The sequence below is a fragment of the Triticum urartu genome, unplaced genomic scaffold (genome assembly GCF_003073215.2).
Source record: "Triticum urartu cultivar G1812 unplaced genomic scaffold, Tu2.1 TuUngrouped_contig_6532, whole genome shotgun sequence".
NCBI classification, from domain to species: Eukaryota; Viridiplantae; Streptophyta; class Magnoliopsida; order Poales; family Poaceae; genus Triticum; species Triticum urartu.
In genome coordinates this window covers 1-11,120 of record NW_024117301.1, presented here as the reverse complement: position 1 = coordinate 11,120, position 11,120 = coordinate 1, and the positions used below count along the sequence as shown (strand labels likewise).

Sequence of the window (11,120 nt, the reverse complement as noted above, 5' to 3'; positions counted from 1 at the left end):
GCTAGTTTCTCCATAGATAGATCTTGGTGACACGTAGGAAAATTTTGAATTTCTGCTACGTTATCCAACAGTTTCCTTAATGTACATGAACGGTGAATGGGTTGGCTGGCTAACTTCACGAGCAGGGAACTTGAGGTTGCTCTGGTTGGAATCCTGAGCATACCTTTCATTTCATTCAATTAAAATTTGTGCTGCAGATAGCTGGGACCCGCTTGTCAGCAGCTTTTCTATATGAAAAAAATAAAAGGTTTCCATGCAAAAAAGCATGCCGCACGCCTTGTCTTCATTGTTGGGTCACTGACAAACGGGCCCACGCCACGCTAGCATGCCTCGTCAGCGTCGTGGACATATACAAACGCGATTAGCACCGTATTTGCACGTCCAAGCCAAGTTTTTACACCACTTCGATGTATTCCACAAGTTGTAGCACTAAAGTGACCGTTTGCGTCAAGTTCTAACACCACCGGAGTAATTGACTCTATATAATAACTTGAATGTACATTTCATATTACCCTAGTTGGTTTTGATGATTTATGATAAAATCATTGAGATGAATAATGTTGAGAGTTGCTTGGAGTATTCAGGCATAATTAGAGTTCTCCTTTATCAAGCTCCAACTTAGGCCAATGTCTGTATTTGGCATACCACTAAAAGATCCTACACTTTCCTTTTTAGGCAAATTAATGCCTTTTGTGCTTCGAAACACTCTAATATATGGTTTTAGCATCATGGATGTTTTTTAAACTCTCTTCCTCGGATTAGGACACTATCCGGTCCATCTTGACAATACTCACTGAATAAAATATTTATCAATCGAAAGGATCAACGTGAACTCGTCAAGGTGGTACATCAACAGAAAAAAGAAAGAAAAAAAGTTGTATCATCCTTTTGGTTTCAACCATCAATTGAGCAAATCTGAGAATCTATCTACAAATTGGAAAAATTATCAATCATTGAATATAGCTCAGTCGATCTTTTCTTTGAAATGGAGGAAAGAATTGGTCAATTTTCTGATTTTCATCCTCTAATCTATTGCCGCTACCTGACACCAGCCGCTTTTCAGCCGTCGAGCCATAACCTACATGAGCTACCGTTGCGCAAAGGAGAAATAACTACCGAGCTATCCCTGGACTCGCTTGGTTTCCTTCCATAGCTACCTCCACAGGAAAATTGTTTATTTACCCATAAGCAAAGTACCATCTAGATACATCTATGCCTGTGACAAATAATTCAGAACGGAGGGAGTAGTATTTACGTACCTAACGTTGGTTGTCATTTGGTAAAATGCTCAAAAATACATTAATCAACTTTATAGTTAAATCACCTTTTGACGTCCTGGATTTTGAAGGTGATTTTGCCGACGTGGAAGGGAGATGCTACCAACATGAGTGTCGCCGAAGAGTTGAAGTGGGAGTAAATCACATAGAACCACCATAAGTGTGGCGAGTTCAACAGGCCGGTTCTTCCATTTTTTAGATAAAAACCTACCTACATATCACACGCGAGCCCGCCCATGATAGGTAGCACTGATGCTTCTCAACGTTGTTGCACCCGTTTGTTGGGCTGAGTTAGGATGGTCTGAATTTCTTGCCAAACACAAATAGTTGTACTAATTCACACGGCTTGCACAAGGCATCGTCGTCTCATCGTTTCTCAGGTTGCTACTCCCAGCTTCTTCCCGATGAACTTGGACAGGTTGGTGGGGCCATGCAGGTTTGCTGCTCGCATCTTCTTCTTGCAGCTGCATCTCCCTCCTCCTTATTTTTCTGCTTCCGGTAGATCCTCCAGTGCCTTCGACGCTGCCCAGCGATTTGAATGACCGCGACTTGCCAGCATAGAACCTTGACGGCCCTCTCTCCTGCAAGTTGACAAATCCTTAGCATTCCATCCAACTCCAAGATCATGCAGTTGGGCCATAAGGCTGGACATATCATACAGGTGTGGTGCTCGATGCACCCCACGATCAATGTCGGAGCCCGGCACCCCCTCAGCTGGAAGTGCCGGCGAGAACGATTCGGCGGAAGAACCATCGGCGCCGAAGCCGGAGAAGATAGGAAAGGAGCACATACCATCCATGATCATCCTACCCTGTTGTGTTGCCAGACGAGTATACATCCTATATTCTTTGTTTCCTTCTACTACTTTGTACTGCCTTATATTCCAACAAAGGAATGGAACAAGCAGCAGCATAAGCATTCTGCACAAAATTAAAAACCATGTGGTGTGGGCATTTCTCAGGCAGATAATTCGAGTTTACATTCCAGTTCTATTATGTCCCCCTTTCTATTTCCTGTGCACTTTTATCTTCTCACTACCTTATATTTATGTGCAATGGCCAGTGTAGAATACCATCGTGTCGTTTAAATTAACAAATACCCCCTTCCTTCACAAATATAAGATGTTCTAACTTTTTTCTGAATCAGATATATACAGACTGTTTATTCACTCATTTTAGTTCGTATGCAGTCCATATTAATAAACTATCCAAAACATCTTATATTTGTGAAATATCTTAGTATCGGAGTACTATATATATAGCACTGCGGAATTAGGTTCGTGCTCTCTTTTTAGCTCATTCAGAGATATGTTTTCTGAACTACCAATGCCAAAGTTTCTAAAATCTTGTCGCCGATACACTATCCGTTTTATAGTTTCATTGTGAATGGCATCACATAGAAGTTAGTTACACTTGCAGCAAGTCACTTGGGAGCCTCGGAAAACTTACATGTCAAAGAAAGACTTGTGTATGCCGAAAAGCTCCTTTGGTGCACGGCGTCCATTAGTATGCATATCCTCACCAGTCGGTTGCATGTTGTGGATCATCGTCTCGCATTAACTGTGCAATGTATAGGAGTGATGCGTTTGTTTTTCACCAGGCTGTATTGGCCGTGTAATCCAGCCGGTTTGGTCCTGGATCCTTCCGCATGCGCAGCAGATGTCCCGCGACCCAGCACCATGAGAGGCCGCAATTTAGAACAGGTTGCATATTGGACCAACTGGGCCCGAGCACAAGTTAGGCCACTGTAAAATTATGCCAGCTCGCTCGGCTGGATTGTTTGTCAGGTTTAGCAAAATAAGTCTTCAACGCACAATTAGTCGGCCATGTTGACATTTTTTTATAGATGTTAATGCAACAATTAGTTGTTAATTATTCCCGCTTTATTTATCTAATCAAGTGCGTTTAACCGAGGATCGCGTGCAGTGCTGTACGAGCCTCACAGACACATTCATGCAGCGTCAACCTGGTTTACGCTGACAGTTCTTATTTATTAAACTTAATATCTTCCAATATGAACCATTAGAGATTCTAATTGCCAAGACAAATCGCCCGGTACGTACCACTGTAACCATTTGTTTTGGTCAGACCAGCCAGCCCTTATCGTCTCAGCCCCACGCACATGCAGAACATGCAAAACATTTACTGTTCTTCTCCCCCTCCCCATCTTTCACCTACCAAAGTCGCTAACGGCGGCGGCGGAGATCAAACTCTCAAGTGTTTCCGACCGCCCCCGTCGCCGTCACGGATTCTACCCTTGGCCCCCAGTGCCCCAATTTCTTCGATGCTTCCAGCCCCACTCGTCCCACACCAGGTATGGATTTTAAGCATATCAAGTGCAGCATCGACCGTGAATTTCTCTTGGATCGACAAATCCATCTCCATTTATATTTCAGTAGGCATTGCAATCATAGTTCCCCATAGCTAGTGCGGCTCTGCAATCCAGTTTTTTTGGTTGTGTTGCCTTATCGAGTCTGCTGTATTTGCCCTCTAAACTCGCCGCCTATCTAAGATGTAGTCTCTCATCGCCAGATTGTCAAGTATTAGAACGATGTCCAGCCACAGCAACGCAGACGGAGAGCCACCCCCCAAGATGTAACGAGCCCAATTTCTGGCAGAGAAGAAGAATCTGTCAGGATCACGCTAGCAGATGCAACTCTTACTTCTCACATATCTATTCAGAAGTTTTCTTGTGTGGTATCCCAGTTTAGTAACTTCAAGCGCGGTCTTGTTTCTGAAACAGGTTTCGGAGGGCTGATGCATTTAAAAATTACACACAAACTGAATTTGAAATTCAGCTCTTCATTGATGGTCAGAGTAGATCCAGAACAATGCTTATTAGAATTGGATCAATCAAAGAAAATTCCAATCACAGACCAAGAAGTAAACGATGCATTTGGTTTGCCCCAAGGAAGTAGGGTCATTCCTCCAGGACATTCAGATCTTTCTGAAGTTTGCATAGAGTTCAGCAGATTGGCTTCAAGCATTAGTATCAAAGGCGTGCATAGTTTGAAGGCCGCTGAATTTATTTTATCAAAGAATCTAGATGAGAATTCAAGCAAAGTGGAATGTGACTGCTTTAAGATAGCATTTGTAATCTTCTCATTTGGCCATGTCCTGAACCCATGCGCCAAGCACGATTATACTAGTGTTGATTACAGGGCAGCACTTGTTGTCCCGTCAGAGATGAATTCGTACAACTGGTGTAGGTTAGTCACGGACAGTTTGATGAAAGGCGTCAGAAAGATCAAATCCGATATCGCCAATGGCAACATCACAATTCACATAGTTGGATGTCACCTTCTCCTCCAGGTATTCATGCTCAACAATCTTGTAAATATTTTTTTTAGGTAGGACATTTTTTATCATGTTGACCTCACATTATTTTGTCCATGCAGGTAATTGCTTTGGACAAGATCGAAAAATCAAGCAGGCACATTGCACAGAATATCCTCCCCCATGTCAAAGTTTTCGATCACGAATCAGTAAAGAAGGCAATTGACTCAATTACATCCCACGAAGGACAAGAAGTTTTTTTGCTGTCACAGATGTAATCTCAAAAGCATTTTTATTCAACACCATTAATTCTTCCTTTTGCCTGCAGTCTTTTTTTGTTCACACATGTTACGTGTTGTTGTTTTTTAGTGTGATCTGAAGGAGGTTGTTCATTCAGAGAATATTATATCGAATATAAAAGTTCACCATCCCAACCATGTCACAAACAAGATATGTGACCCTTCATCTTCAAAGGTCCCCCTTCGTGCTGCTAGTAAGATTAATTAAGCCACGAAGCACTATTGGCCCTGTAGAGTTTGCCAACATAATGAGACGCGAGTACCCAAACATGGTACCACACCAGATTGAAACCTTAATATCTTAGATTTAGGCAGCAGTTAAATTTTATCTATGTGCAAAGTTTTAATTGTTGTCATGCAGGCAAATGACCTCGTTGGAATCATTCTCAAGGAGCACAATACCAGGCTTATGGCAAACATCTCCGAGATACGCACACCACCCAAATTGGGATGCTAAAATTTCTCGACGAGCTAGGGGCATGTTTGTCCAGCAGATGCATATGTTGCCAACTTGCCGGTCTTACGACATGCCGTTTGGTAGATACCAACACAGCAGGTACTGTCACCAAATCAATTATTGTCGTACGGGTAGATCCATTTTTCTGTCTAGATGTTTTCGTTTAAGTCATCATCGGCATGGAACACAGGACAAATAATTGTCAATGACCGGCTGGGACAACAGCACGATCTTTCCGACAGCGAAGGTTGTTTCTCGTCACAAAAAGCTAATTCACACCCAATACAGCGATATGCAGCCTTTGATTGAATCCTTATGATCTCCCCTTCATCAACTTAACAACAGGCAGCTCCACTGGGCATGTACATCAAGCTCGGAAAAAGGGTATATGTACAGAGCAGTGATAACATTATGGACGACACGCACATCGGTATTTTTTAATCAATTTTGTTTTTATATATAATTAATTATAAGCATGCACCATTTTGCCCAACTGAATCTATTTTCTGCCCAATCTCAGGCCAAAACCGCACTATTATAACCAACAAGGCACTTATGTTCATGACGGCAACCACGACAATCCATCCACTCCAGAAAGGGGCATCGACTCATCCGCTGACCTAACGAGCCTTGTTTTCTATCATGATGGTCTTTTTTCCAGTATCGTACTCGCTTACCAAGATTGCACGGGAGTTTCTTTCTCACAGTTAACAGACACGACCCCACCCGCCAGACATTTATCTTGAAAATCATTTGTGTCAGACCCATGGTCTTCGACTCCACCGTCACACACCCCACCGGCTGATTCAAGCAAAATCTTTGCATTCTGCATCTCTAATGATCAGCCTGACAGCATGTCTAGGTAATATCCCATCAGTAAACAAAACTGTATTATGATCAACATACTGTTCTAACTCATGTTCCCTCTACTTGCCTTTTTATGTACCAGGACATGGATCGAGCACCCCACGCCCAGGCTGTTGTTAGTGCAGGGGTATATTTTACGTGACTAGATCATCAGAAAAGATGCAATAAGCCATGAATGCTTGACTCATTGTTCGTCGATTAGCACAAATCCAACACACCAATTCAAAAGATGGAGATTTTGCAATTTGGCGAAAGTTCGTCGAGCCAGACTTTACGGTACATTACTATGTTGGTTATTTTTCCTATGCAACTTTAATTTTTTTTCAGGATGACCAGTTCTGATAATAATACCAAATGTATGCAGACACTTGCCATCCGCAACATAGACCCAACGTTGGCCGTCTTAGTCCAAACAGAACTCCTAATGGAGAAACACATCGACCAGTGCCGGATGGTACGTCACATATATGTTTCCCCTGCCCCCTGCTCTATTATATTTTACAATGAATATTCATTTGTGTCTACATTGCAATGCAGTTCATTTTCCACCCCTCTGCATTATGGATGGTGCTGTTATATTTTAGATATGCTGAGGAAGAGGATTGTTGTTCTAGATCCGCAAGCAGGCCCATTTGGATTTACATCCGACAGAGTCAAATTCCATGAACAAATCAGTCATGCTATCCGTGGGGCATTCTTCAAATGTGTGCAAACTTTATTCTCCAGTTGGCCAGGCACTTGTGATGGATGGACCAGAGAGTTTCCTACTTTGATGATAGAAAAAATTGCAAGGTATTTTTAAACGTTAACATATGTTCATTGATGCCATCAAACGTTAATATGTATTGCTATCATCTTCAGTGAGGAGTCCACCATCTATTCGTTATTCATGGCAAGGCACTATGAGGCGAGACACTACGGAACCCGACCACGAAGGTTTGTCTGCTAGAACAACTCTCCAACCATATTTAAAATACACATACAATCATTCCAGTATGTTTTTATCTGCCAGGAAAATATATGTGCCTATCGCCGAGCCATCCTCCAAGACGTTCTGAAGCTTGAGGACAGCAAATCGGACACACCGTACAAGGCAAGGCAATGCAGCACATCAGAGCAACTGTAAACAATTTGTAGTTTGGTAGACATCTAGAAAAAATTGCAAGGTATTTTTAAACGTTAACATATGTTCATTGATGCCATCAAACGTTAATATGTATTGCTATCGTCTTCAGTGAGGAGTCCGCCATCTATTCGTTATTCATGGCAAGGCACTATGAGGCGAGACACTACGGAACCCGACCACGAAGGTTTGTCTGCTAGAACAACTCTCCAACCATATTTAAAATACACATACAATCATTCCAGTATGTTTTTATCTGCCAGGAAAATATATGTGCCTATCGCCGAGCCATCCTCCAAGACGTTCTGAAGCTTGAGGACAGCAAATCGGACACACCGTACAAGGCAAGGCAATGCAGCACATCAGAGCAACTGTAAACAATTTGTAGTTTGGTAGACATCTTCAGAAACCAGATGAGAAATGTACCCCCCTAGTCGGCTCAATAGTTTATCAAGTCAGATAGCAGGAGTTTGGTTTGCACAAACATCCTTATGTACTGTACCGTGGCAATTAGTATCCAGACCAATATAATGTATGCCAGTCAGATATATTTTTTGATTGCCTAGAGCCCATGCAGGAGGTTAAAAACAGATTGTTTACACGAGCACAACATCATACATAGGGAACCAAGTAGGGTTACCACACGCAGTGCTCTTCATCGTTTGAAATTTTTTGAACTTGAGAATAACGGCCAAGATACATGCTAGACCAGATCCAGCACACACTTAAGGCACGTTCAGTGGATGCATGCAACACTTGACCCCATGAGCTGGCCCTCTGTTTGAGCGTCGGCACTATATTTTTGCTACTCCCTCCGTTCACTTTTATAAGTCGTTTCAGACAACTCAAAATAGTCTGTTTTGCAGATTGTCTGAAATGTCTTCAAGGTCTTATAAAAGTGAACAGAGGGAGTAAGAGAGACGATATATAGTAAGCCACAGCCCGGCTCGAGCAGTCTCGTCCGTTGCGGTATTGTGCAAGCACGCCACATAGACGGAAAACGAGTGCCTGGGGTTTAGCATATGCATGCCATGGAGCTAGAGAACTTCCATGCACTCCACTTGCTCGACCACAACTAGTTGTGCCATACAACCTAGTGCACGCAAAGGGAGCTGTTCTGAGTTGGGCCCGGCCCGTACTAAGAAATCTGGAACGGGTGCTAGAGGATTCGGTGGCGTAGGACACGAGATACTGGACCGTAACCCCAGTTAATAGCTACCGCATGCATGCGACTAGTATATGTTCCACGTATTACACACTGTCGCTCTTTAGCTCCATCATGATGCATGCAGCGCACGGCGTTGATAAAGTGCGCCAATGCCGCCGTGCACTGAAAGTTCAGTGCGCTCCCTTGTATATGCATACTATGACAAGCTGGTAACAGCAATCTGATGCAAAAATCAAACCGATTTCATGGCATATTAATTAGCACGACTTAAAAAGAAAAACTGTTAGATAATCCAAACATAAGTTGGTTTCAATTAGATAAGTTACCAAGTATTTGAGTCTATACGTATACAAGTTTGAGTTGGAGTCGTTTTAGGCTTATGATCAGCGTGGCCGTGTAATTAGATTAGATTAGGCAAGTGAATTTGTGTCGGACCAAGAGTAGTAGTATCTGGCCGTGTCTTAGTAGGCTTTGCCTTTGGCTGTGTCCGGTGCAATCCGTGTAGGAGTCAGTTTAGATCACGAGCCTAGCTTGGAGTCGGTTTTTTGGGGTCATGGCTGCGTCTATATATAAGTAAGTGAGCCATGGCATCGATTTGTAACCAGGAGAAAAGAGAGAAAATAGAAATAAAGAGAAAAGAGGGCACGACAAGGGCCCTTGGCTATCTGGATTTTTGTGCGCGTGTGTTCGTGCAATTTGATGTGATCGATCCTGAGGGCGAATTTCCAACAAAAACAAGACAGCTATCTCCATTGCCGAGCTTCATGGAACTCAAACATCAGGGAAGCACCAAACCCACAGCCAGGGTACATCATCTTGCTACCTGTATCTGTATGTATGCAAGCCATGGATGACACGAGAGTGCCGTCTTTCCATGGACAAGAGAGCAGCTAGGAATATATGTACATCGACCGATATTTACAGCAGAGGTCAGGTCAAACGCGTTCGCTGAGATGGACAACATACGTCTTCAGGATGTCGAACCAGGCACGATACATCTGCCTGACACAAGTTCTCCCTTCCTGTAAAAAACGCCGCAGTATTGACAGCCAGGGAACAGAGAAGTGATATAGAGACACGACGAACTTGCCACAATAGGCGTCGAATCAGCGCATTACACGCTCATCACCAGACACAAAACTACTAAGATAATACTACTAATTTTGTCATGAAAGGATCATGATATGATAGACACAGGCAGCTGCCAAGACAAGCGGAAGAAGAAAGCAGAAAACGCAGGCTACATATGACCGAGGAGGTTCTACCGACAAGAACCAGCCAAATAAACCCAGCAAGTTAGTCAGATGGATCAGGCAAGCAGCAAGCGACGATGCCTAGCTAAGGGGTAGTTGTTCAGTTCACTTCAGTTTAAGCCATCCAGAGGAGAATGCCGGGACGGCCAGCTTCACTTCTTATGCACCCTGCAGTCCGGAGAGTTTGGCTGCAAGGGCAACAGCGGCTGCCTCGACGCGTCCGCACTGTTGAAATCGATGGCCAGGCCGACCGGGCTCGTGTCCTTCAGGCTCGACGACTTGCGTTTCTGCTGCAACACAAAGGACGGCACTGTTAATATAGTCACCAAGGTAACCAGACTGACACTGACAGTAGGGTAGGTAATTCATGGTTTCGACTAACAGCTCTACTGCCTGCTAAATTAAATTAAATCAGTAGTACACACTTGTGTGAGCTTTTATGGTTGGTTGGTTGGTGCTTTTTACCTTGGTGGAATTACTGGCGGAGTGCTTTCTTTCGGACCGATGCTTCTGCTCCTTCTCCAGCAAGCACAGCAGCCTCTTGTTGGCTTCATCGAGGGCTCTGTTCTCCTCGAATAGCAACTTAACCTTGAATTGAAACACGCAAGAAACTTCCAACCGTCAGAACCACACTAGCTTCACACAAATCAAATATATTGACATTCGCTGAGAAGGCGATAAAAGTCGCAGGTGCAGAACATGTTTGCAGTTGCAAGGGCAAGAGAGGTTCAGCATATATGGTACCTCCTCCTCTGCTTTGTTTAGGTTGGTCTTGAGTATCTCCTTGTCCCTCTGCAGCGCTTGCACTTGTTCAGTAAGCTGCGCGTGAGTAAGTAAGATGAATGTTGGAGGATCAGTCAGGTTGGTTAAACAGCACTGCACTAGTAACTACTACGAAGCAGCCAGCGCAGTAGCATATAGGAGTATCATGCAAGCAAGCAGAGTGTTGAATGATGGTGACAGAGCTCTAGAGTTGATCCAACACCAAATCACCTCACCTGATTGATGGTGATGGAGCTCTACTATAGTTGCCAGACCAAAAACAAACCATGTAACAGGACAAGTCAAACTGGATTATGCATGAACTGAATAAAAGCTCTGGATGATATACTAATTCGTCAACTAACCAAATTTCCCAATGGCAGAACACACAAGTTCAGACAAGAAATCATATCCAGAATGTAGTAATCAGTGGATAACAGGAGTCATCAACCATGAAATGAACAACTGATAATATGAGCTTGGAAAGGGAGACTGACGTCGGGGGCGTCCCTGAGGCGGTTGCGCAGGTCGTCGCTCTCCCTGGCGAGCTCGTCGCAGGACTCCATGGCGCGCTCCAGGTCGCGCTCGTAGAGGCCGCACTCCTTCTCGAGCCTGGCGGCGTGGGCGGCGAGCTGGTCG

The 11,120-nt window shown here is 43.7% G+C and overlaps 1 protein-coding gene and 1 long non-coding RNA gene across 2 annotated transcripts; one reads left to right on the top strand and one right to left on the bottom strand.

Moving 5' to 3' along the window:
• The first annotated feature begins 4,450 nt into the window (after positions 1-4,450).
• LOC125530749 lies at positions 4,451-7,112 on the top strand. Its single transcript, XR_007292990.1, has 10 exons — positions 4,451-4,588; positions 4,675-5,123; positions 5,213-5,407; positions 5,499-5,555; positions 5,654-5,738; positions 5,829-6,170; positions 6,258-6,451; positions 6,540-6,629; positions 6,713-6,967; positions 7,037-7,112. It is a non-coding gene; the product is annotated as an uncharacterized LOC125530749 (long non-coding RNA).
• A 2,424-nt stretch (positions 7,113-9,536) lies between these two features.
• LOC125530748 lies at positions 9,537-11,116 on the bottom strand (the record flags this gene model as incomplete). Its single annotated transcript, XM_048695148.1, has 4 exons — positions 9,537-10,009; positions 10,185-10,307; positions 10,464-10,538; positions 10,979-11,116. Coding segments are annotated over 4 exons (474 nt in total), but the record flags the coding sequence as incomplete, so codon positions are not given.
• Between the last annotated feature and the right edge of the window lie 4 nt (positions 11,117-11,120).